This window comes from Oncorhynchus keta, chromosome 14 (assembly GCF_023373465.1).
Source record: "Oncorhynchus keta strain PuntledgeMale-10-30-2019 chromosome 14, Oket_V2, whole genome shotgun sequence".
Lineage (NCBI taxonomy): Eukaryota > Metazoa > Chordata > Actinopteri > Salmoniformes > Salmonidae > Oncorhynchus > Oncorhynchus keta.
In genome coordinates, this window is record NC_068434.1 from 43,248,373 (window position 1) to 43,276,276 (window position 27,904).

Below are 27,904 nucleotides of genomic sequence, written 5' to 3' on the forward strand. Positions count from 1 at the left end.
TGAGGTGCACCCATGACCAGCTCAGAAACCAAATTGCATAGCGGAGAAGGTACAGTGGGATTCGAAATGGTCGGTGATCTGTTTGTTAACTTGGCTTTCTAAGATCTTAGAAAGGAAGGGTGGGATAGATATAGGTCTGTAACAGTTTGGGTCTAGAGTGTCTCCCCCTTTGAAGAGGGGGATGACCTCGGCAGCTTTCCAATGGAAAGCTTCTTTGGTAATCTCAGACGATACAAAAGAGAGGTTGAACAGGCTAGTAAATAAGGGTTGCAACAATTGCAGCAGATATTTTAGAAAGAGAAGGTCCAGATTGTCTAGCCCAGTTGATTTGTAGGGGTCCAGATTTTACAGCTCTTTCAGAACATCAGCTATCTGGATTTGGGTGAAGGAGAAATGGGAGAGGCTTAGGCAAGTTGTGTGCATTATATCATCTGTGACTGCATGGGCAGCGAGTGGAGGCTATAACTCATAGGAATCCCTCCCCAGTTCACTACTTTGACTAATTAAAATGTCGGAAGCATGGTGGAAGCCCTCAAAGGCCCTGCCCATGCTAAAATTGCATTTTTGCCACTAGAGGCCTCTATCATTCTCTATGGGTGGGGCTCAGCGATGGCAAGAATTTCCCATTATTTTCTCATTGGAGGGGCCTTCAAGTGGATTATTCCCAGTGGTATGCTGGTATTTGCACATTTACGAGGTGTTATGAACACAGCAATAAACCTCTCAACCCTGTAGCAGTACGGACAGTCACTTAACAGCCATGACATCTTGATGAACACTGTCCATGTCTCAGTCTCTGTGTGTTGACTTGAGTTTCTCTCTTGACTTTCTCTGACTTTCTCTCTTCAACATACTGTTACACCACAAATTACTTTATGCACCTAGAGTCAATAATACTGGTAGGAATATATTCCCAAATTCGTTTAATTGCGCCATCCCAGACAAATTGTATTTAAAGGACTATAAGTGGTCGAAAATATGATTACAGCTATTTCCAATACTTTTGATTGATAGATGATGACAGTAGCCTGTAGTCTTTGCTCTTGTATGGTTGAGTGGTGCAAAAAGGGGCGTTTCTGTCGTGCAGAAGAAGAGGCGTGTCTGGGTTGTTTGATTACAGCTGATTATCGCGACATCCGCTGCCTCCATCATCAATACAACACCGACTGCGACTATTATCGGGAAAAAAAAACATCCACTGACAACATTGCATTATCCTTCAGAACCGACCGGAACGGGGCCAAGGCTATTTTTAACGAACAAACGGCTGTTACGATCATCGTGTCTCGAAACCAACAGTGGTGCTGAAAACAGTGAGTAGGCTATGTTATAGACAGGGCATACGGATGTAATGGTTCGATACGGTATCCCAGGCTACATCAAAGCGGCTCAGACAATGACAAATACGTGTTATTTTTACTTCAACTGTAATCATTTCAATCTAATAATAACTGCTCATGTTTCAGGAAACCCAGTCGTGCTATTCGTATCCTGATATAGTCACGTTGAGATGGAGAGAGAAGGTGGGAGGGATGAGAGATGTGGATAGAATCATGGGTGAGAGTAAATGAGACCATATCAGTAGAGAGACCGTGTGTTAGTTAGGCTGCTACTATAGCTTACCCGAGTGGAATTAAATAGTGTAGAAGGAGCGACTCATTCTTTCTCTCTCTCTCTTATCTTCTCTTCCTCTCTCATGTCAATGCATTGAGCGTACTGTTGAATACTGTATGCCGTCACACATTACAGTCTGTAATGTCTTGACCACAGGGGAGAGTTAGTTAGCAATCGCTCCATCTAAATTTCATTGCAGATTGAAAGGTGCAAGAGTAGGAAGATGTCACCTGGTGTACCTACGCACACACAACCACACTTCATAACAGCACGTGCCTCTTTGCCGCGCTCTCACTCACTGCCTTGTAGGCAGGACCTAATCGCCCACTCAAGCTGCACAAAGATACGCACGCGCGCGCGCGCGCGCACACACACACACACACACACACACACACATGTTGCACACATAAGTAATTTATAAGTTCAGAAACAACCTGAATAGTAACTAATAGTAACTGAATGTTTGCTATTCTGCACAGTTCATTGCTCAATCTTGGTCAGGTCCTTATTGTAAAAGAGAATGTGTTCTCAATGTCTTACCTGGTGAAATAAAGGCAAAATGAATATAAATCCTGGACGTTGCATACAGTGGTTGTTCCACTAAAAGATTTGCGATTATGCTGCTGTACTTAGAGGTCATTTGTGGTTTAGTACGGTACCCTGCGTCACCACTTCATTGTTCCAGACCAGCACAAGGGGGAGTTAGAGCACTGATTATGCTTTTAGGGCCTACTGTTTCTCTAACTGACAATGAATTGGTGACATAAACCTAAATAGAAACTGATAATTGTGCATGACTTCAGTACTACCTACTAAAACTGTTGTTACACTAAGGTTTTTATTATTTTATTTTATTTGAATTATTTTGCTCTTACTGTAGTAGTGTAGCCCACTCCCTACCGGTCACGTTGTACAGCACCTGAGTGGCGCAACGGTCTAAGGCGCTGCATAGCAGTGCAAGCTGTGCTGATGCTGGTTCAATACCTGTGTCGGCCTTGACTGGGGGACTCATGAGACGACCAGGTTTTTGGTTTCTCTCCCTCTAAAAAAAGAAATTGTCACACCCTGATCTGTTTTGCCTTTTTGGGATTGTCTCCACCCCCCTCCAGGTGTTGCCCATCTTCCCCATTATCCCCTGTGTATTTATACCTGTGTTCTCTGTTTGTCTGTTGCCAGTTCGTTTTGTTTCGTCAAGCCTACCATCGTTTTCCCCTCTGTTCTTGTCTCTCGATTGTTCCTGTTTTCTAGTTTTCTGCCTGCCCAGACCCTGAGCCTGCCTGCATTCCTGTACCTTTGCCACACCTATCTGCATTACTCCGCCCCTGCCTGCCTTGACCTGTCGTTTGCCTGCCCCTGTTGGATTAATAAACTGTTGCTAATTCAACATTGTCTGCATCTGGGTCTTACCTGAAACGTGATATAAATAAATATTTCTAAATAGCAAACTGGCTTTATTTACAAATTAGTAACAATGTCACCCGATGTTCAAGAATGGCCTTTTTCTCACTAATTTTTACGTTATGTGGAATAATCTCCAAAATATTGTTATTTTTTAAATAAACTATTATTATTCATTTTGAATTATATAAAAGCATTATATATTCTCACAGATATATTATTAATCCTGTTATTAGCAGGACAATATATATTGGTCATGGCTCATGAGTGGCGCACAATGGGATTGCCTTGCATTTCTCCAGCTGTATCCACTGAAAGCACGCAAGGTTCAAGGCACGAGGGCAGGGGGCATGGGGGAGGGGGTGGAGAAGAAGATGGACCTAGCCCATGGGGGGTGGAGCCACACTGGGTAGGGAAATGTTCCCGCTGTTCTTAGTGCCAGTCTGCACTAAGTCAAACTAAAACAATGTAACTAATAATGTCATCTTTATGCTTTTGTTGATTAAATAATGATAAAAAATACTCTTTCAGAAGCCGATGTTTATTTAGTTATGGATCCATAATGAATTACTATGGGAATAAATATCACTGAATTACAGAAATATTGGAACAAAGTTGTCTAATGCAGGTAAACAAATGGTTGATTACTGGAAAATACTTTTTCAAACTCACACGGTCACGTTGTACAGTGCCATTTTGGCTATTAGCAGGTAGTTGGACAATAGACTTGCCTAGAAGGAGGGTATGGATAATTCTATCGTCAAATGTATTTCTTAGTTAGGTTGGCTGTATCACAACCGGCCATGATTGGTTGCAATTTCAGATTAATCCAACAGAAAAGACTAAACAAATAATACTACAAAATGTATTATTATAATGTATCATATCCAACCGTGATTGGGAGTCCCATAGGGATTATTTTGGCCATTATTCAGATTACAATCGCTCACTTTTATTTTTTTGAAAACAAAATAACCTCCAAAATATTGTTATATATTATCAAGTTGATGACACAGTCATTTAAAAAACTATATATATTTTACCTTTATTTAACCAGGTAGGCCAGTTTAACCAGGTAGGCCAGTTGAGAAGTTCTCATTTACAACTGCGACCTGGCCAAGATAAAGCAAAGCAGTGCGACACAAACAACAACACAGAGTTACACTTGGAATAAACAAATGCACAGTCAATAACACAATAGGGAAAAAAATCTATATACAGTGTGTGCAAATGGCGTGAGGAGGCACTAAATAGGCCATAGTAGCGAAGTAATTACAATTTAGCAAATTAACACTGGAGTGATAGATGTGCAGATGATGATGTGCAAGTAGAAATACTTGTGCGCAAAAGAGCAAAAAAGTACATATAAACAATATGGGGATGATGTAGGTAGATTGGATGGGCTATTTACAGATAGGCTGTGCACAGCTGTAGTGATTGGTTAGCTGCTCCGATAGCTGATGTTTAAAGTTAGTGAGGGAGATCTAAGTCTCCAACTTCAGCGATTTTTGCAATTCATTCCAGTCATTGGCAGCAGAGAACTGGAAGGAAAGGCGGGGATGACCAGTGAGATATACCTGCTGGAGCACGTGCTACGAGTGGGTGTTGTTATCGTGACCAGTGAGCTGAGTTAAGGCAGAGGTTTACCTAGCAAAGACTTATAGATGACCTGGAGCCAGTGAGTCTGGCGACGAATATGTAACGAGGGCCAGCCGACGAGAGCATACAGGTCGCAGTGGTGGTGGTATATGGGGCTTTGGTGACGAAAGAGATGGCTATGTGATAGACTGTATCCCATTTGCTGAGTAGAGTGTTGGAGGATATTTTGTAAACAACATCGTCGAAGATCGGTAGGATAGTCAGTTTTACAAGGGTATTTTTGGCGGCATGAGTGAAGGAGGCTTTGATGTGAAATAGGAAGGAGAGTTTACAGTTTAGCCAGACACCTAGGTATTTGTAGTTGGCCACATATTCTAAGTAAGAACCGTCCAGAGTAGTGATGCTAGTCTGGCGGGCGGGTGCGGGCAGCGATCGGTTGAAAAGCAAGCATTTAGTTTTACTAGCGTTGGAGGCCACGGAAGGAGTGTTGTATGGCATTGAAGATTGTTTGGAGGTTTATTAACAGTGTCCAAAAAAGGGCCAGATGTATACAGAATGTTGTCTTCTGCGTAGAGGTGGATCAGAGAATCACCCGCAGCAAGAGCGACATCGTTGATATATACAGAGAAAAGAGTCGGCCCGAGAATTGAACCCTGTGGTACCCCCCATAGAGACTGCCAGAGGTCTGGACAACAGGCCCTCCGATTTGACACACTGAACTCTATCTGAGAAGTAGTTATTGAACCAGGCGAGGCAGTCATGAGAGAAACCAAGGCTGTTGAGTCTGCCGATAAGAATACAGTGATTGACAGAGTCGAAAGATCTTGGCCAGGTCGATGAAGACGGCTGCACAGTACTGTCTTTTATCGATGGCGGTTATGATATCGTTTAGTACCTTGAGCGTGGCTGAGGTGCCTCCGTAACCAGCTCGGAAACCGGATTGCACAGCGGAGAAGGTACGGTGGGATTCGAAATGGTCAGTGATCTGTTTATTAACTTGGCGGCACCTATATAAAGCTGAGTGACTCGCTCATTCATGGCTGTGGATCAAAATAAATAAGTACCAACATTCTTTCTGATAGTCTTTAGCAAAGAAATGTTTTGGTTATTCTGACCTGGACACCATGCACAGTATTATAATAACCCATTTTGGGCTATTAGCATGACAATATACCTTGACCAACACCTGTCTGTATTTTGATCATTTGTGGATGGGGCCTCCCCAGTGGCGCAGCTGTCTAAGTCACCATATCGCAAGGCAAAATGCGTTGCTACAGATACCCGTGCCGACCGCCACCGGGAGACCCATAAGGCGGCTTTTGGTTTTAATTTAGAATCCTCCAATCCTCTATATGTAATTATTTGCGGAGAGTCACGTCATATTTTTCAATATACTGTAGGCCTACCGTAGGCGACATGAGTCTCACTCGTGTTGAGTAATGTGCTGTTAAAAGTGGTGTAGGTCTTATTTATTTAAAGAGCATATTGAAGTCTAGAAGGATTTGAAGCAATAGCCTACAACTATTTTAGCACCGTTTTGCGCTGCTCTGAGACAAGCATGGGGACTGGTCTTGATAAATCAATGAGATTTTTATTTTCACTGAATCTCCGTTTGGATATTGGTTAGACTAGATTTAGAAAATTTGTGTGTAGAAATGTTATGATCTACTGTAACCTTTATTTGACTAGGCAAGTCCATTAAGAACAAATTCTTATTTACAAGGACAGCCTACTCCTTCCTCCCTGTCGGGGAAATTGAACCTCAGTCTCCCACGTGCCCGCACAACACAGGAATTCTTTAGCTAAATGTAGTACTGTAGCCTACTCCCGACCGTCACATTGTACAGCGAAATATTTTCCGTTCCATCCTAACAGAAACCCGGAGGGTTCGTTTTTCTTGGAATAGAAACACCATAATATTAATCTAATTAATTAAGCAACATTTCTTAAAATCAGTCCCATATACTTTGTTCTTACAAAAAAAGGTTTTACATTCTCTAGTACAGCCACTATTGAAGACTATCAAATGCTTCTCATAGATGCCCTCTGGTGGTCAAAATAGCACTAACTAGCATTAATGGTACCAGGGGTTGGCACTTAAATAACCTGCAATAGAATTCTGCGGCACCACGCAAGCTGTGCTGCAGTAGGCTGCAACTTTTAAAGGACGAACCACTGTACTACAACACCATTTGACCGGAACTGTTATATTTTTAAACATTGTATTTCACTGTGTAGCATAATTGTTTAGACAGATGATCCAACCTCATTCATAGACGTCAGTGTAAATACCTGTATTACTGCCTCTGCCTTCTGCTACCATCTGGATGAACAGTCTATTTGCATGAGGGTACTTATGAAGAGCACATTATTAACTTCTCTCTCTCCTCCTCCTCCTCCTCCTCCTCCTCCTCCCTCCTCCTCCTCCTCCTCCTCCTCCTCCTCCTCCTCCTCCTCCTCAGTGTGTGTGCCTCCAGTACCTCCTTTAGCCCTTGATGACCCACACTGCTTCCCAGTGTGTGAGGCTGAGTGACTCTCTGTCCCCTCTAACCCCTCACCCCTGACCCCCCATCATGGGCAGTGTGGGTAGTGGAGTGGCAGGGGAGCAGGAGTTTGCCATGAAGTCCGTGGGCACTAGGACCACCCTGCCTCGCGCTCCGCCCCTGTCTCGCCGTTGCCCCGCCGACCGTAGCTGCAGCGCCGAACGACTCCCCCCACTCCCAGCGACAGCCTCCGAGGGAACCGCGCCTAGTGAAGAACGAGAAAGTATTAGTATTGGGACCGTAACTGGGAAAGACCGGCCCCCGGACTCTGACACAGACCGTACGGCTACAACTGCATCCAACTGTGACCGGGGGGATACAGGGGTGGGATACGGAAATGGAGTAGGAAGGAGGGAGAGTGGAGAGAGGGAGAGTGGAGGGAGGGAAAGGGAGAGTAGAGAGAAGGATAGGGAGAGTAGAGAGTGGGAGAAAGAGAGGAAGAGAGAAAGGGAGTGGGAGAGGGAAAGAGAAAAGGAGAAGGCAGAAAGAGATAGAGACAGGGTAGAGAGGGAGAGGGATAGAGAGCGGGAGAGAGAGAGGGTAGAGAGGACGAGAGAGAGGGTTGAGAGAGCGAGGGAAAGAGAGCCACGAGGAGGGGTTGTGAGTCTGGATGTATGCAGTAACTTGGTGGGACTGGGGGGAAATGATATTGGTACTGGGATGACCCCCCACCAACAAAGAGACACTGGAGGGACCAAAACAGACCATCACAACAACCCTCGAAACCACAACCCACCCAAAATCCTGCCTGTCTCTGGCAAACTAGAGCAGGTATGTTCCGTTTCTCAAACAATTATGTTTGTAGCGAGGGTCATGTGGCTTATTGGCATAGTGAGTTAGTTCATAATTAGATCACAGCAAAACCAGGGTTGTGTGGGTTTGATTCCTGCATGGGACACACATACTCTGCTGTATCCCTATATCATTGCAGTTACATAAAGACTTTATGATTACACTGTTATGTAATTACTCGACTATCTTATAATAACTGATGAAATAGAATTTGACATGGTGAAAAGATCTTACAAATAAATATTTGCCATAGTATTTCATAATGATTTCTAGTGTTTACTGATTTAAGACATTGACGTAAAGGCTTTAAACGAGAATAACGGCACATTTAGAAAATCAAAGTGCACATCTCGATCACTCAGAGAAAACGCTCACTTCAGAACTTAGCTCTGTCACAGGGAAAATACTCCATTCGCCAAGTCCAGTCGATTGTGAGATATGGCATATACATTTTACGTCATAAATTTGGGTCATTGGTTCACTATTTGACCTTTTCTGAGATCTCTGCCAAGCAAGGCGGTAACCGCAGCTAACTCATGCAACAACACACGCACAAGGGTTGCTCCTCATGAACACAACACCGTCAGTTTTCAAAATAGCCTAAATCAGACTTTAGCACATCACACAACCCAACACAACACCCCTCAGTAGTAGCCTATTTCATTTGTCTTTTTCAATGCTCTGGAAACCAATCAGAAAATGCTGTGCACTAACGATGGTATTGTAGCCACACAAATACAATAGAAGATAATTGTCGATCTCATCAGAAACACTGATCACAACCTTTATCTCCTAAATTATGTCGCTGGTGTAATTTTGTTCGAATTTTGTTTTTTACCAGTTTCGAGTCTATCCAGGCTCTAGTCCCGTAAGCGAAACAACACAGCTGAAGCAAAGTTTCACCCAAATTTGTATTTATTATTTTTATATCGTTTTTGTAATTTTACATCCTGGGCTCGGGAGAGGCGAAGGTCAAGTCATGCGTCCTGCCGAACATGACCCGCCAAACCGTGCTTCTTAACACCCGCTCGCTTAACCCGGAAGTCAGCCGCACCAATGTGTCAGAGAAAACACAGTTCAACTGACGACTGAAGTCAGCCTGTAGGCGCCCGGCCCGCCACAAGGAGTTGCTAGAGCGCAATGAGCCAAGTAAAGCCCCCCCGGCCAAACCCTCCCCTAACCCGGATGACGCTGGACCTATTGGGTGCCGCCTTATGGGACTCCCAATCCCGGCCGGTTGTGATACAGTCTGGGATCAAACTCCAGGCTATAGTGACGGCGCAACACTGCAATGCTGTGCATTAGACCGCTGTGCCACTCGGGAGGTGTTTCACCCACATTTTAGATAAGAAAATATCCATCTAGCTTTCTGTCATGTCACCCATCCAAATCAAATAATTCCATGTGTCTGCCTTTTGTCTTTATAAACGTGTACATAGCCTGTTCCATGATATGGGGTAATCCAATGACCAACACTGCAGCTGTTGATTGCAGTGATCATTATTCATCACATATGCTATATGTAATCAATACACAACTTTGAAGGAGTAGGGTATTTGATGCAAACATAGGCTGTAAGAATACTTTTTTCATTTTATAAAATTAGCCTACATTTTCACATTCTCTTGCTCGCTCGAGGAAGGCAATTTGTCCCTGCTTGCAAACGGAATCTCCTGCATAATTTCTGTAAATTATTGTCATTATTCTACCAATTGGTAAATAGGCTCATAATAAATGTAAATAAATCATATTTGATCTACCCCAATGAGCAATCACATACTGTATCTACTGTATCTATTATATCTGCACAAAAAAAATTATAATGATATGTTTGCTGTCAGCTGGCTACTGTAGAAAAGTTAGAATGTCATGAAACATTTGTTGCATAACTTAGCCTTTTAGCCCAGATGTGTCATGCTATGAAGTAGACATTATGTGGCACACTCAGTAGTCTTTCCCTCTCATTTTAGTAGATATATTTTGCTGTAATGATCTGATCACACCATGCAACGAGGGATGTAGACTACAGTCAGAGAGGGAAGATGGACAATGTTGACAGGCAGGTTAAATTATGTCCAATGGGGTTGCAAGCTTAAAGTGTGAGGCGGGATTAGGTCGGCTCCTTTCCTCTTTGCTTGGCAGAGATCTCAGAAAAGGTCAAATTGTGAACTAGCGAGCCAAATTTATCACATATCTCACAATTGGTTGGACTTCCAAAATGTAGTATTTTTGCTGTGACAGAACGTTTATATTTTTCATAGATTTGCATTATTCCACAAAGTTTTCTCTAGCGCTGCAGTGAGTGTGGGATGTCTAACCCTGTGACATTGCTCTGCCTCTACCTCGCTCTCTCTGAGTGAGAGATGTTTGCACTTTGACAGACAGTCCAACAACGAGTCAGGGGGGTTTAGGAACATAGACACATTTTTGTCCTTTTAAATTTGCTGTTATTCCCCTTTAATGTGTTGTTTTGCTAACAGTTTTCTCTCCTGTTTCTTTATAACCATCTCTACCCGTATCGCTCTTTACCCAAATCTCTCTCTCCTTCCTCCCCCTTTGCCTTCAACTCTCTAGAACAACTCCGGGCTGGTTCGTCCTTCTGCCTTCAAACCAGTGGTTCCCAAAAGCTTTCATTCCATGCAGAACCTCGTAGGCCAAACCAGTAGTGGTGAGGGTAGGGGTGCGGGGGGGCGTAGAGAAGGAGGAGCAGGGGGAGGAGAACCAGGGGCAGTTCCAGAGGCCCTCCTTCTAGACCAGGACAGCCCAGGAAGAGGCAGCTTCCGGTCAGAGGGAGCAGGAGGGGGTGAGGGTAAAGGAGGGGTCCAGGGGGGGATGTCAGATTCGGGGAGAAACTCCTTGACCAGCCTGCCCACCTACACAGGCTCTGGGTCGGGCTATGTGCCCCCAGCGGCCCTGGGTACTCTTAGTGCTTCTACCAGCCATATCAACAGACTGGGGACCACAGGTGGAGCTGCAGTGGCTCAGGACAAGCTGGAGAAACCAGGCTACCAGGTGGGTAGGGTCTTTTGAACATAATTACAGACACTGCAGTCGACTCCAAATGAGTTCACATTTGATAAGCATTAACATACTGTTAGCGTAGTGCAGTTTACCAGCAGCAATTCATATACTGTACATTGTTTTTACTTGCTCTGGGTATCTGCACCTATCCAGTTTGGTACCAGTCCAGTGTGGACTGTATATGAATCTATGTGAGACTATTCCAGAATGGGCTGAGTACCTCGGACAGTGGCCACTCCTCTTCAGGAAAGAGCTCCTCATCCTATCAGAGGCTGAGCCACCTGGGGGACACCCCAGCACCCCTTCGCCCCTCGCCTTCCTCTGATGACGTCATCCAAGACCTGGAGGACCGGCTCTGGGAGAAGGAACAAGAGGTGAGAGGTGAAAGGACATTTAGTGGTCAAGGGTGATTTATTTTAGTAGATTTCATGGATGTAGCAATTGCTTCAGTCAGTGCCAACAATCATTCCCTCCTCTCCTTCCCTCCTCTCCTCTCCTGAGCTCTCTCTCTCTCCTCTCCTCCCCTCTCCCAGGTGCAGCACATGCATCGTAACTTGGACCAGAGCGAGGCAGCCATCGTCCAGGTTTTTGAGGAGAAGCAGCGCGTGTGGGAGAGACAGATGGAAGAGCTGAGACAGAACTATGCCTCCCGCCTGCAGCAGGTGACCACACATTCCACAGCGGCATTAACCAATAAGAATCCACCAAATGTTGTTCATCTCTTCCTCTGTGTACAGGTGACGCGCCGCGCCCAGCGCTCCCAGAATGCCCTGCAGGCCCAGATCACCCGTCTGTCGCAGGACAAGCGGCGCCTGCAGGAGGAGATGCCTGCCTTGCTGGCCCAGAGAGAAGAGCTGGAGAGGAAGTGTTTGGACTTCAGGAAGGAACAGGCCGACATACTGCCACGCCTGGAGGAGACCAAGTGGGAGGTGTGTGTGGTGGTGTGTGTGTGTGTGTGTGTGTTTGTGCATGGAGCGTCGATGTGAACAGCCCCATAACGCTGCAGCTCTACTTTACTACACTATTTGCTTTCCCTGCTGTGTGGTCCAGGTATGTCAGAAAGCGGGGGAGATCTCCCTGCTGAAGCAGCAGCTGAGGGAGAGCCAGGTGGAGGTGACCCAGCGGGCGGGAGAGATGGTGGCCCTCAGGGGTCAGCTGAAAGAGGCCAACGCTCAGCTGAGAGACCGGGAGGAGGTCATGCTGGGCCTCAAGGACTCCTACACCAACAAGAGCCTGGAGCTGGAGCGCTGCCAGGGAGAGCTAAGAAGGACGCTGACTGAGGTAGCTATACACATACAGACCTGTAAGTCACATTTCTGATGACACAAATATGTGACACTAGATGGGATATCCTGTTGTTTTACAGTTAGGGGTCAAAATGAAACCGGACCATACACACACAAACAGTATATACACACTAGTGCTGAGTGATTAAACAACTCATTGACCGACGTCGGTTCAATTATTTGAATTCCCTTGATGTATTTATTTTTCTGTGAGCTCAATGTGCACATTGCACAGTTCCTTTAGTGACAAATGAGATCCAAACTTAACAGTTCGATGTAGTAGGGAGTTGTTGTTTCCAACAGGACCGTATTCTATATAGTTTAGTACATAAAACGTAGTAATTTTTTACAATAACCATAATCCATTGGGCATCTACTTGTCCGGTCTGCATTTCATTTACGCCTACTAAGTTAGGTTAGTGTGGTAAAACACGGAGAAGGACAGAAGAATGTGTGATCGTGACGTGATATATAGAGAAGCTGTTGCTTCGCAAAGTGTCTCTACCTGAAAATACATGCTCTAAGTGATTGATAGTTGGTATTCAGCAGTCTTTACATTTACATTACATTTAAGTCATTTAGCAGACGCTCTTATCCAGAGCGACTTACAAATTGGTGCATTCACCTTATGACATCCAGTGGAACAGCCACTTTACAATAGTGCATCTAAATCTTTTAGGGGGGAGTGAGAAGGATTACTTATCCTATCCTAGGTATTCCTTAAAGAGGTGGGGTTTCAGGTGTCTCCGTGGTGATTGACTCCGCTGTCCTGGCGTCGTGAGGGAGTTTGTTCCACCATTGGGGGCCAGAGCAGCAAACAGTTTTGACTGGGCTGAGCGGGAACTGTACTTCCTCAGTGGTAGGGAGGCGAGCAGGCCAGAGGTGGATGAACGCAGTGCCCTTGTTTGGGTGTAGGGCCTGATCAGAGCCTGGAGGTACTGAGGTGCCGTTCCCCTCACAGCTCCGTAGGCAAGCACCATGGTCTTGTAGCGGATGCGAGCTTCAACTGGAAGCCAGTGGAGAGAGCGGAGGAGCGGGGTGACGTGAGAGAACTTGGGAAGGTTGAACACCAGACGGGCTGCGGCGTTCTGGATGAGTTGTAGGGGTTTAATGGCACAGGCAGGGAGCCCAGCCAACAGCGAGTTGCAGTAATCCAGACGGGAAATGACAAGTGCCTGGATTAGGACCTGCGCCGCTTCCTGTGTGAGGCAGGGTCGTACTCTGCGGATGTTGTAGAGCATGAACCTACAGGAACGGGCCACCGCCTTGATGTTAGTTGAGAACGACAGGGTGTTGTCCAGGATCACGCCAAGGTTCTTAGCGCTCTGGGAGGAGGACACAATGGAGTTGTCAACCGTGATGGCGAGATCATGGAACGGGCAGTCCTTCCCCGGGAGGAAGAGCAGCTCCGTCTTGCCGAGGTTCAGCTTGAGGTGGTGATCCGTCATCCACACTGATATGTCTGCCAGACATGCAGAGATGCGATTCGCCACCTGGTCATCAGAAGGATGATTGTTGTGTATAATTCTACAAGTCTTAAAAGTATGCTTTATTTACTTTGAAGAACTACAAACAGTGATTTTGTCAGACAGAGATGATGACTTGGAATGAAATGATAAAGTCAGCGAATGAAACAAATATACTATACACAACAATTTTATTAAAGCAAAGTGAATAAATGATGGTAGTAAGCAGTAATGAGCAGTCACTACTAAGGTTTTTAATTTTGGGGAATATTCAGAGGTGGAAACTTTCCGTGGGAATTAACGGGAATATATGGGAATTAACGGAAATATATGCAAATTAATATTAATATAATTTAATTATAGATGTTTTTTGCATTGGATATTTACCATATCATATGGAGACAGAAACAGAAACATTTTACCTTATCATAAGTAGACATAATTGCAAATTATTAAATCCTTCCGATATAAATGTTAAAAACGATTTAGTTACGAATTGAACTTTAATTAAATGAGTTGACTCTTCACATGGGATGATTTCACTGAACAACAAAAGAAAGGGAATATTGAATGATCCCCAATGATCCATCGCATCTCCCAAAAAAACATTTTCAACATGATAGTCTAGAAACTAAAGCTTTGGTTGTCTGCCTCTCAGGCTTCCATGTCTTCTCCCTGGTCCTCCTCAATGTCCACCTCTTGAACATCAGACTCTGAAGCCTCATCTTCACTGTCACTTTCCAACCTTGTTGAGGATGGCTCATTGTCAGGCTCAAAAAGCCTCAAATTTGCCCGGATGGCCACCAATATTTCAACCCTTGTATTGGTCAGCCTGTTGCTTGCTTTGGTGTGTGTGTTCCCAAACAAGGACCAGTTGCGCTCTGAGGCGGCTGATGTTGGTGGGATTTGGATGATGGAGGCAACAGAAGAAAGAACCTCAGACTCACAAAGTCCCTTCCATCAGGTGGCTGATGAGATATGTTGGCACGACTGCCATATTGCATCTCCATCCCAAAGCCCTTGTTGGAAGTGTACTTCGCCAGACTGCCAAGAACCTTGCCCTCATCCATATGTGATATTTGATATGTGATATGGCCATTTCTTGGAGAGACTCCTTCCCCTCCAGGAGACTGTCAAACATGATGACAACACCACCCCAATGGGTGTTGCTGGGCAGCTTCAATGTGATGCTCTTGTGATTCCTCTCACTTTGCTTGGTGAGGTAGATTGCTGCTTGATGACCTTTCACATACCTAACCATTTCCTTGGCTCTCTTGTAGAGTGTATCCATTGTTTTCAATGCCATGATGTCCTTGAGCAGATTCAATGCATGAGCAGCACAGCCACTTTAGACCAAGCAGCCTTCATGTTTGTAGCATTGTCTGTCACCAGTGCAAATATCTTCTGTGGTCCAAGGTCATTGATGACTGCCTTCAGCTCATCTGCAATGTAGAGACTGGTGTGTCTGTTGTCCCTTGTGTCTGTGCTCTTGTAGAATACAGATTGAGTGGTGGAGATGATGTAGTTAATTATTCCTTGCCAACGAACAATCGAGCAGCCATCAGAGATGATTGCAATACAGTCTGCTTTCTCTATGATTTGCTTGACCTCTGTTGAACTCTGCACCCAGCAAATGAGTAGATAAAGCATGTCTGGTTGGAGGGGTGTATGCTGGGCGAAGAACATTCAGAAATCTCTTCCAATACACATTGCCTGTGAGCATCAGAGTTGCATAGTTGCATACACAGCTCGAGCAAGACATTCATCAGCATTTCACTCCATTGAGTTTTTTTGACTCCATTGAGTCAAAAAAACATCTAATTCCAGGAGGACCATGAACTATTGCTATCGATAAGGTGTCTGATTTATCATTTTCACCTCAAATAGAAGTAGAGGGACTTTTGTCAGAGGTTGCTTGTTGTGAGCGCTGAGGGAACTATGCTGTTGGCCAGATGACTCTGCATCTTTGTTGCATTCTTCACGTATGATTTGGCACTGTATTTGCAAATGTACACAGCTTTTCCTTCTACATTAGCTGCAGTGAAATGTCTCCACACATCAGATAGTGCCCGTTGCATTTTCCTGTAAAGATTAGGGAGAAAATTGGAATAAAAAACTAATCCAATTCCATGTACAGATAAATAGTTAAGCAATTAGATTATGCAACTCCTTTGTAAGATAAATGTTTTAAAATGAAACATGTATGGAAACAGGTGAATTAACACTCCTCGGTTAGCAGGCTCAAGCAAGCTAAAACCCACATGGTAGCAAAAACTAACAAACAGAAATTGTTAACAAGTTAGAAATGATTTTAACACACTTTTCTGTGTTCTACTATTTACTAGTTAATAAATCATCACGTATGTCATATAAAATACACTGCTCAAAAAAATAAAGGGAACACTTAAACAACACAATGTAACTCCAAGTCAATCATACTTCTGTGAAATCAAACTGTCCACTTCGGAAGCAACACTGATTGACAATAAATTTCACATGCTGTTGTGCAAATGGAATAGACAACATGTGGAAATTATAGGCAATTAGCAAGACACCCCCAATAAAGGAGTGGTTCTGCAGGTGATAACCACAGACCACTTCTCAGTTCCTATGCTTCCTGGCTGATGTTTTGGTCACTTTTGAATGCTGGCGGTGCTTTCACTCTAGTGGTAGCATGAGACGGAGTCTACAACGGACACAAGTGGCTCAGGTAGTGCAGCTCATCCAGGATAGCACATCAATGCAAGCTGTGGCAAGAAGGTATGCTGTGTCTGTCAGCGTAGTGTCCAGAGCATGGAGGCGCTACCAGGAGACAGGCCAGTACATCAGGAGACGTAGAGGAGGCCGTAGGAGGGCAACAACCCAGCAGCAGGACCGCTACCTCCGCCTTTGTGCAAGAAGGAGCAGGAGGAGCACTGCCAGAGCCCTGCAAAATGACCTCCAGCAGGCCACAAATGTGCATGTGTCTGCTCAAACAGCCCAACACCGTGCAGGACGTTTGGCATTTGCCAGAGAACACCAAGATTGGCAAATTCGCCACTGGCGCCCTGTGCTCTTCACAGATGAAAGCGGGTTCACACTGAGCACATGTGACCAACGTGACAGTCTGGAGACGCCGTGGAGAATGTTCTGCTGCCTGCAACATCCTCCAGCATGACTGGTTTGGCGGTGGGTCAGTCATGGTGTGGGGTCGGGTGGCATTTCTTTGGGGGGCCGCACAGCTCTCCATGTGCTCGCCAGAGGTAGCCTGACTGCCATTAGGTACCGAGATGAAATCCTCAGACCCCTTGTGAGACCATATGCTGGTGCGGTTGGCCCTGGGTTCCTCCTAATGCAAGACAATGCTAGACCTCATGTGGCTGGAGTGTGACAGCAGTTCCTGCAAGAGGAAGGCATTGATGCTATGGACTGGCCCGCCCGTTCCCCAGACCTGAATCCAATTCAACACATCTGGGACATCAGGTCTCGCTCCATCCATGGATGCTTTAGTCCAGGTCTGGGAGGAGATCCCTCAGGAGACCATCCGCCATCTCATCAGGAGCGTGCCCAGGCTTTGTAGGGAGGTCATACAGGCACGTGGAGGCCACACACACACTACTGAGCCTCATTTTGACTTTGAAAGTTGGATCAGCCTGTAGTGTGGTTTTTCCATTTAATTTTGAGTGTGACTCCAAATCCAGACCTCCATGGGTTGATATATTTGATTTCCATTGATCATTTTTGTGTGATTTTGTTGTCAGCACATTCAACCATGGAAAGAAAAAAGTATTTAATAAGAATATTTCATTCATTCAGATCTAGGATGTGTTATTTTAGTGTTCCCTTTTTTTATTTGAGCGATGTATATTCACCCCACCCAGTATTGTAATCAACATGTAGTCCTTGACTCAGACAGTGTAGTTGTAATGAGTTTCCTCCTCTTCTTCCGAAGAGGAGAGGCGAAACGGATCAGAGGACCAATACGCGGCGTGGTAATTTTCCATGGTACTTTTTAATGCTTTAAGGTACACATGAACAAACTAACAAAACAAGAAATGTGAAACTCAAAACAGTCCTATCTGGTGCACACACAGAGACAGGAACAATCACCCACAAACACACAGTGAAACCCAGGCCACCTAAGTATGATTCTCAATCAGAGACAACTAATGACACCTGCCTCTGATTGAGAACCATACTAGGCCGAAACATCGAAATAACCAAAACATAGAAAAACAAACAGACTACCCACCCAACTCACGCCCTGACCATACTAACTAAACACAAAACACAGAAAATAAAGGTCAGAACGTGACAGTACCCCCCCCCAAAGGTGCGGACTCCGGCCGCAAAACCTTGACCTATAGGGGAGGGTCTGGGTGGCATCTGTCCGCGGTGGCGGTTCTGGCGCGGGACGCGGACCCCACTTCACCATTGTCTTTGTCCGCCTTATTGTCCGCCTCCGTGGCTTTCACCATGGCAACCCCTCTCAATGACCCCACTGGACAGAGGGGCAGCTCGGGACAGAGGGGCAGAAGCTCTGGACAGAGGGACAGGGGCTCTGGCGCCTCTGGGCTGAGGGGCTCCGGCGCCTCTGGGCTGAGGGGCTCTGGCGCCTCTGGGCTGAGGGGCTCCGGCAGCGGCGCCGGACAGGCGGGACGCTCCGGCAGCGGCGCCGGACAGGCGGGACGCTCCGGCAGCGGCGCCGGACAGGCGGGAGCACCTGCAGAGAGGAGACAGAGAGACAGCCTGGTGCGTGGAGCTGCTACAGGAGGCAGCGGCGCCGGACAGGCGGGAGGCTCCGGCAGCGGCGCAGGACAGGCGGGACGCTCCGGCAGCGGCGCCGGACAGGCGGGAGCACCTGCAGAGAGGAGACAGAGAGACAGCCTGGTGCGTGGAGCTGCTACAGGAGGCAGCGGCGCCGGACAGGCGGGACGCTCCAGCAGCGGCGCCGGACAGGCGGGAGGCTCCGGCAGCGGCGCCGGACAGGCGGGAGGCTCCGGCAGTGGCGCCGGACAGGCGGGAGGCTCCGGCAGCGGCGCCGGACAGGCGGGAGGCTCCGGACAGGCGGGAGGCTCCGGCAGCGGCGCCGGACAGGCGGGAGGCTCCGGCAACGGCGCCGGACAGGCGGGAGGCTCCGGCAACGGCGCCGGACAGGCGGGACGCTCCGGCAGCAGCGCCGGACAGGCGGGAGCACCTGCAGGGAGGAGACTGAGAGACAGCCTGGTGCGTGGGGCTGCCACAGGAACTACCAGGCTGGGGAGACTTTCAGGAGGCTTGGTGTTAGGAGGAGCCTGAAAGACCGGGCTGTGGGGAGCACTGGAGCTCTGGTGCAACCTGGCACCACTTCCCCAGGCTGGACAACTACTCGAGCCCGGACCCTCCAGAGTGCAGGCACAGGTTGAACCGGGCTGTGGGTAAGCACGGGAGATCTAGTGCTTACTACACGCACCTCTCCCCTAGGCTCCACTCCCACAGTTGCCCGGTACGAGCGGAGCGCAGGCAGAGGACGCACTGCACCCTCCCAGCGCCCGGAGACACAGCACGCAGAGCCGGCGCAGGATAACCTGGACCAAGACTGCGTACCGGCGACCAGACCCGCTGAGCAGGCACCATACGCCCTGGCTCAATGCCCACACTCGCATGGCACTCTCGGGGGCTGCCCTATAGCGCACCGGGCTATGGACACGCACTGGCGACACCGTGCGCTTAACCGCATAACACGGTGCCTGACCAGTAATGCGCTGCTTATCATAAGCACGAGGAGTGAGCTCAGGTCTGCTACCTGGCTTAGTACCACACCTCGTGTGCCCCCCCCAAAAAAAAAAATTTGGGGCTGCCTCTCGTACCTGTCGCACTGCCGTGCTGGCTCCTCATATTGCCGCCGCTCAGCTTTCGCTGCCTCCAGCTCTGCTTTGGGGCTGCGATTTTCCCCAGCCCGTGCCCAGGGTCCCTCTCCGTTCAGTATCTCCTCCCATGTCCAGGAGTCCTGTGATGGTGGCCTCTGTTGTTGATGCTGCTGCTGCTGTCGTCGCTGTCCTTTACCACGCCGCTTGGTCCGATTTTGGTGGGTGATTCTGTAATGAGTTTCCTCCTCTTCTTCCGAAGAGGAGAGGCGAAACGGATCAGAGGACCAATACGCGGCGTGGTAATTTTCCATGGTACTTTTTAATGCTTTAAGGTACACATGAACAAACTAACAAAACAAGAAATGTGAAACTCAAAACAGTCCTATCTGGTGCACACACAGAGACAGGAACAATCACCCACAAACACACAGTGAAACCCAGGCCACCTAAATGATTCTCAATCAGAGACAACTAATGACACCTGCCTCTGATTGAGAACCATACTAGGCCGAAACATCGAAATAACCAAAACATAGAAAAAACAAACAGACTACCCACCCAACTCACGCCCTGACCATACTAACTAAACACAAAACACAGAAAATAAAGGTCAGAACGTGACAGTAGTAGTGTGGGCTCAATAGCATCTCATTAGTGTGCAAGATCTTGAGAATCAGCTGTATATGTGATGGAAGAGTGCACTGCACAAGTGACGGAAGAATGCACTGTGCATGCAGGGGGTTGCAATTCCATTGAATTGGGAATAGTTTAACCAAAATATGCCACAAAACCTAGAATTGCCCGGGCTTAATTTCCCATGGAAATTTTCTGGAAAAATTCAGGGAAATTTACCAGAAAGTTTCCGACCGTTTGAAACCCAGTCACGACCATCATTGGACTTGTATTAATTGTTTTATTCTGTGTTGTTACAGTATTCAACCCAAATAATTTAACCAAAATTGAAAACCGGGATTATTTTTAAATGTTGAAATATTGTTTTATACCGAACCAACCTCAAAAAGAATGAATCTCTCAGCACTACTCTATAGAGATGAGATGATGACTTGGAATCAAATAAAACAAATGTAATATGCACAACAACTGTGTCTTTTTAAGTACTATGAATAAATTATGGTTAATAAGTGATGTGCAGTGATGGACATTAACTACCATCATGGGACTTTTACGAATAGTTTTATTGTGTGTTGTTACAGCATTCAAGACAAATAATCAAAATTTACCACTAACGCACACTAAAACCTCCTTCTCTTTGTCAGGTGTCTATCCTGAGGGAGAAGCTGGGTGTGTTTGAGGCGGAGGTTCTGGGTCTTAAACGAACTCTGGGGGAGCTGGGCGGAGCGGTTGATCCTGCCATAACCCAAACCCTAGCAGCAGGAAGGCTACTCCCCCCCTGGGGGGCTCTCTACTGCCTCCGCACCCCCACTGAGCCCTCATCCACCCCCCTTACCCACACCTCAGATGCCCTGCTCAGCTTTCAGAGTGATGAGGCAAAAGCCCAGAGGCAAGAGACACAGAGACAGGAGAGGCAGCAGCGTGAAGAGGCCCAGTGGTGTGACATGCAGCCACGCCAGGAGGCCCATCTCCATCAGGAATCCCAACTGCGTAAGGAAGCTCAACTTCGTCAGGAAGCCTACTTGCGTCAGGAGGCCCAGCAGCAGCAGCGCCAGGAGGCCCAGTGGGAGGAGTCAGGGAACCTGCGTGAGCAGCTGGAACAGCTCCAGGGGGCCTTACGTCTAGAACGTCAGCAGAGAGAGATCCAGGCCCAAAGTTTTGACCAGGAGCGGCACACCTGGATTGACGAGAAGGAGCGTGTGCTGAAATACCAGGCGCAGCTTCAGGTCAGCTATGTGGAGACTCTACAGAAAAACCAGGCTCTAGAGCAACAGGTGGGACAGCTGGGGACCAAACTTACCCCCTCCCCCTCATCTTCCATCTCCCCTCCCCCACCACCAGCACTGTCAACCCTCCCTCCCCTGCCCTCAGTCCCTCTCCCAGCCCCCATTGCACTCACCCTCTCACCCCCGCACTGTGAGGACCAGAAAGGCCCCCTTCCCTCCTCCAGCTGCCCCCACCCTGGGCAGGTCCCTCACGCCTGGAGAGGATAGAGTCCACTGAGATTTAGAGAGGCTCCATTCCACTGAATATCAACTTGATTACAAACAACAAAAGACATATTAAGCTACAAAACAGAACTGCAACGCAAACTGTACCATTGAATATTGTACAGTTAAAACAACCAATGCAAACTGAACAGCAGAGAACAATACAATAGAGTTTAGACTATGAACACAAACTATAATTGATTACAATACAGTATTAAAGAAAACAACAGAAAAACTAAATCAACGGCTACATTATAGAATGCAATATAAACTACATTACAAGCAAAGTACACTATATCTGAATATTAAAACTAAACTACTCAATCCTGTCAATGATAGAGTATCCATTGCTTACCAGGCAGTCTTGGTGGGAAGCAGTGACATTCAAATGGAAGCAAGATTGGCACCAAAAGTTCCAAGATGATAACATTCTAGTTTGAATGCAAATAATCATGTTATTGTTCTGGAAGGCTTGGTACCAACCTGGGGGGTAGATTGCCAAACTGCATGTCTATGATAATGGGACATGAAGTCGGGGAAACCAGAATCATATTATAGAGGATAATCAGGGGCGATGTTTTGCAGAATGTGCTTGTCTTTTCCATTTCTGGGACGATGTTTCTCTCAGAAGGTGTGTGAGAGGATTGTGATGAGAAAGTGGATGTGTCGGAAAGTGAAAATTGGGGATGAAAAATCAAAAGTGTTTTTTAATAGGAGGAAATTAGGAGAATAGTAGTATAGTTGATTGGTAGTTGTTTGGTTGGTTCCATTTCAGCTCATTTCCTGAAGTGGCTTGAGATTAAATTTAGTCGAACTCTGAATGATTCTTAATGTAGATTCAGGGATATTGGAGAACCTCCCACTAGGCACAGATGTCATTTCAACGTCTCTTCGACATTGGTTCTTCGTCATTTCATTGAAATGATGTGGAAACAACATTGATTAGACCAGTATGTGCCCAGTGGGCTGGCTCTCTGGCACTACAAACTGTCCGTGGTGACTAAAGATGAACACAAGGGGTCAGCATTGAGCTGTGTCAGAGCTCCCCACCAGCAGAGAAAATTACTTGAAAATTACTGTTTATTCCGGGGTCTGCGAAAGAGACACGGAAACACACTGGCTTTACTCGGATAGTGTCATTATTTATACTTTCAGATCATGCTTTTATGACCAAGAGTGGGAGGAGAGGAGAAGACCAAGTGACAAGAGTGAGCAGAAAGAATGAGGTGAAAAAAGTGAGGACGGAGCTGAAACTGCCTTCATATGTGAAAATAGGAGGCAAGTGAGAGTACAATAGTGAAAGAATGAGAGGCTTGGTCCAGAGAAAGACTGAATTAACTTTCACCAGCCCTTTCAAATCGGCAAGGGTGCAAGTTTTCAAAATGGGATGCATCCCAAAGGAAGACATTGCCTTCCCGAGGTAGAGTTCAGACTTACTGCACTTTGTCCTATTGAGGAGATCAGACCGGAAGTAGACTCGATTAGATGTGAATAGTATGGCTTTTATGTGTTCAAGTTTATTCCAGCATACCAAGACACTGCGTGTGAATATTTAAAGAGATCAAATTATTACTATTACAATTGTTATTATTATTCTTGTGAATCGGACAAGTATTATAAGCTTTTCTTGAATGTTTCTTAACTGTATATGAATGCTAGTTTAGATCTACTACATGGTTCAACCATATTGTAAGAATATGTCAAACATCAACTACTAACAATATCAACTATATCCAAAGCCATTGTTAGTTTCTTTTTTCTTGTTGGTGATGTCAACGTAATTACTGTATTGTTTTAGAGAGGAAATTGCCACCAATGTTTTTGTACTTATTTTAACGGTTTGAATTTATGTTACTGCAATGGCTTGATGAAGATCACTCCTGGGTCAAATCAAACGGAATCAATAAAGATGCAAGTAAACAAACATGACTTCATTTCCAATAAGGTGATTATACACAGTGTACAAAACATTAGGAACACCTTCCTAATATTAGGTTACACCCTCTTTGCCCTCAGAACAGCCTCAATTCGTCGGGGCATGGCCTGACTCTACAAGGTGTCGAAAGCGTTCCACAGGGATGCTGGCCCATGTTGACTCCAATGCTTCCAACAGTTGTGTCAAGTTGGCTGGATGTCCTTTGAGTGGTGGACCAACAGTGGTGTCAAGTTGGCTGGACGGTGGACCATTCTAGATACACAAGGGAATGTGAAAAACCCAGCAGCGTTGCAGTTCTTGACACGTTCAAACCGGTGCACCTGGCACCGACTACAATATGATCTTGTTGCCATCTGATGCACATTCAGATGTCATAAAACAGCACTGCAGAGCTCTACCTGTCCTCTGCCGTGCCCTGATTGTATTACCGTTGATGAAATCTGAAAATGTGCATGTACACCCTGGCCCATCTACTGTTGCTAGCCCAAATTCTGACTTGTGCTCTGATATCTGGTTCACTGATTTCTGCTCTCATAAAAGCCTGGGTTTTCTGCACACGAACACTAGAAGCTTATTACCTAAAATGGATCAATTGGGTTCACAGCTCCAATCCAGATGTGTTGGTCATTGCTGAGACGTGGTTAAGAAAGAGTGTTTTGAATACTGATGTTAACCTTTCTGGTTATAACCTTTCTCGGCAAAACAGATCATCCAAAGGTTGGGGAGTGGCAATCTTTACCAAGGATCACCTTCAGTGCTCGGTTGTCCCCACCAAGTCTGTCCCCAAACTATTTGATTTGCTGGTTTTAAGCATTAAACTTTCAAATAACTCTTTGTTGACTGTTGCTGGGTGCTATATTCCTCCATCAGCACCGGCCTGTACCCTACCTGTACCCTACCTGTACCCTACCTGCCCTAAGCTCTCTCCAGGCCCCTTACACTAAGTCTGAATTTGTCCTGCTAGGTTACCTAAACTGTTACATGCTTAAACCACCTGTTCTAAAGCAATGGGACTCCCTAAATCTTTCTCAGATTATCACCAATCCCACAAGGTATGACTCCAAACACCCAGAAAAAGCTACTCTCCTCGATGTTATCCTCACAAATAATCCTGATAGGTATCAGTCTGGTGTTTTCTGTAATGACCTCAGTGATCACTGTTTTACAGTCTGTGTTTGTAATAGCTGCGCAGTGAAACGACCTGTCCTGATTTGTCATAGACGCTTGCTAAAAAACTTTAATGAGCAAGCCTTCCTTCTTGACCTGGCCTCTGTAAAATAGTATAGAATCAGCTTGATCCCCTCTGTCGAAGACACTTGGACCTTCTTTTTCTATATTTTCAGTTGTATTGTTAACAAACACGCCCTCATAAAGAAAAGGAGAATTAAAAGCAGGTTCAACCCCTGGTTCGATCGTGATCTTGCAGAGTTACTCCACCTCAAGAATTGCATTTGGCGAAAGGCTCGGCACACGCATATTCAAGCTGACTTGCTATCGTTCAGGCAAATGAAAAATAAGTGCACTCAGGCTATCCGGAATGCCAAAGTAAGTTACTTTAAGGAGCAGTTCGCTCTCTGTGGGTCTAACCCTAAGAAGTTCTGGAAAACGGTTAAAGACCTGGAGAATAAACCCTCCTCCTCACAGCTGCCCATGTCCCTTAATGTTGATGATGTGGTTATTACTGACAAGAAGAACATGGCTGAGCTCTTTAATCACCATTTCATTAAGTCAGGATTTCTATTTGACTCAGCCATTCCTCCTTGCCCGTCCAACATTTCCTCATCTCCCACCCCTTCTAATGCGACTATCCCCGATGCTATTCCATAATTTCCCCTGCCCCGCAACAAGGTTTCTCCCTGCAGTCACTGAGTCCGAGGTGCTAAAGGAGCTCCTTAAACTTGACCCCCCCAAAAAAATCTGGGTCAGATGGTTTAGACCCTTTCTTCTTTAAGGTTGCTGCCCCTATCATCGCCAAGCCTATCTCCAACCTTTTTAACCTGTCTCTCCTTTCTGGGGAGGTTCCCATTGCTTGGAAGGAAGCCACAGTTCATTCTTTATTAAAAGGGGGAGGTCAAGCTGATCCTAACTGTTATAGGCCTATTTCTATGTTGCCCTGTTTATCAAAAGTGTTGGAAAAACAGTCAATAATCAACTGACTGGCTTTCTTGATGTCTATAGTATTCTCTCGGGTATGCAATCTGGTTTCCACTCAGGTTATGGATGTGTCACTGCAACCTTAAAGGTCCTGAATGATGTCACCATTGCCCTTGATTCTAAGCAATATTGTGCCGCTATTTATATTGACTTGGCCAAAGCTTTTGATACGGTAGATCATTCCATTCTTGTGGGTCGGCTAAGGGGTATTGGTGTCTCTGAGGGGTCTTTGGCCTGGTTTACTAACTACCTCTCTCAAAGAGTGCAGTGTTTAACTGTGGCTGCCTCAGCCACTGCCTGTCACCAAGGGAGTACCCCAAGGCTCAATCCTAGGCCCCACACTATTCACAATTTACATCAACAACATAGCTCAGGCAGTAGGAAGCTCTCTCATCCATTTATATGCAGATGATACAGTCTTGTACTCAGCTTGCCCCTCCCCAGATTTTGTGTTAAATGCTCTTCAACAAAGATTTCTTAGTGTCCAACAAGCTATCTCTACCCTTAACCTTGTTCTGAATGCCCCTCTTCCCACAGGTGTTATTACTACCTCTGATGGTTTAGAGCTTGAGGTAGTCACCTCATACAAGTACTTGGGAGTATGGCTAGATGGTGCACTGTCCTTCTCTCAGCACATATCAAAGATACAGGCTAAAGTTAAATCTAGTCTTGGTTTCCTCTATTGTAATCGCTCCTCTTTCACCCCAGCTGTCAAACTAACCCTGATTCAGATGACCATCCTACCCATGATAGATTACGGAGACATAATTTATACATCGGCTGGTAAGGGTGCTCTCGAGCGGCTAATGTTCTTTACCATTCGGCCATCAGATTTGCCACCAATGCTCCTTATAGGACACATCACTGCACTCTATACTCCTCTGTAAACTGGTCATCTCTGTATACCCGTCGCAAGACCCACTGGTTGATGCCTATTTATAAAATCCTCTTCGGACTCACTCTCCACTATCTGAGATATCTACTGCAGCCCACATCCTACACATACAACACCTGTTCTGCCAGTCACATTGTGTTAAAGGTCCCCAAAGCACACATATCCCTGGGTCACTCCTCTTTTCAGTTCGCTGCAGCTAGCGACTGGAAGGTGCTGCAACAAACACTCAAACTGGACAGTTTTATTTCAATTTCTTCATTCAAAGACTCAATCATGGACACTCTTACTGACAGTTGTGGCTGCTTTGTGTGATGTATTGTTGTCTCTACCTTCTTGAACTGTGTGCTGTTGTCTGTGCCCAATAATGTTTGTACCATGATTTGTGCTGCAACCATGTTGTCGCTACCATGTTTCTGTCATGTTGTGTTGCTACCATGCTGTTGTCATTGTCACGCCTTGGTCTTAGTATTTTGTGTTTTCTTTATTATTTGGTCAGGCCAGGGTGTGACATGGGTTTATGTTGTTGTATGTCGTATTGGGGTTTTGTATTATTGGGATTGCGGTTGAGTAGGGGTGTTGTATAGGCTTGGCTGCCTGAGGCGGTTCTCAATCAGAGTCAGGTGATTCTCGTTGTCTCTGATTGGGAACCGTATTTAGGTAGCCGGGGTTTCGCTGTGTATTTCGTGGGTGATTGTTCCTGTCTCTGTGTAGTTTCACCAGATAGGCTGTAATTAGGTTTCACGTTCCGTTTGTTGTTTTGTATTTTGTATCGTTATTTCATGTGTCATTTTTTCTATTAAAGTCATGAGTAACCACTACGCTGCATTTCGGTCCGACTCTCTTTTGACAAACGAAGAACGCCGTTACAGTCATGTGTTGCTGCTTTGCTATGTTGTTGTCTCAAGTCTCTCTTTATGATGTCTCTAATGTTGTGATGTGTGTTTTGTCCTATATTTATATTGTATTTATTTATTTATTTTAATGCCAGGCCCCCGTCCCCACAGGAGGCCTTTTGCCTTTTGGTAGGCCGTCATTGTAAATAAGAATTTGTTTTTAACTGACTTGCCTAGTTAAATAAAGGTTAAATAAATACTACAATACCCAGTTCAAAGGCACATAAATCCTGTGTCTTGCCCATTCACCCTCTGAATGGCACACATACACAATCCATGTCTCATGGCTTTAACAGTCCTTCTCTAACCTGTGTCCTCCCCTCCATCTACACTGATTGAAGTGAATTTAACAAGTG

At 45.9% G+C, this 27,904-nt stretch overlaps 1 protein-coding gene across 1 annotated transcript; it reads left to right on the forward strand.

Annotated features, from left to right (window-relative positions):
* The first annotated feature begins 1,114 nt into the window (after positions 1–1,114).
* On the forward strand, positions 1,115–27,473 carry LOC118393477 (leucine zipper putative tumor suppressor 3-like). Its single transcript, XM_035786170.2, has 8 exons — positions 1,115–1,313; positions 7,074–7,925; positions 10,521–10,958; positions 11,174–11,341; positions 11,501–11,629; positions 11,705–11,896; positions 12,018–12,248; positions 20,825–27,473. The coding sequence occupies exons 2-8, from the start codon at positions 7,185–7,187 to the stop codon at positions 21,671–21,673; spliced, it is 2,748 nt and encodes a 915-aa protein (XP_035642063.2). The 5' UTR covers positions 1,115–1,313; positions 7,074–7,184; the 3' UTR covers positions 21,674–27,473.
* Positions 27,474–27,904: the final 431 nt, after the last annotated feature.

Coding starts and splice junctions, on each gene's coding strand:
- LOC118393477 (XM_035786170.2), top strand. CDS start 7,185: ATGGGCAGTGTGGGTAGTGGAGTGGCAGGGGAGCAGGAGTTTGCCATG. Junction 11,897..12,017: donor TGGAGGAGACCAAGTGGGAG/GTGTGTGTGGTG, acceptor TGTGTGGTCCAG/GTATGTCAGAAAGCGGGGGA. Junction 12,249..20,824: donor TAAGAAGGACGCTGACTGAG/GTAGCTATACAC, acceptor TCTCTTTGTCAG/GTGTCTATCCTGAGGGAGAA.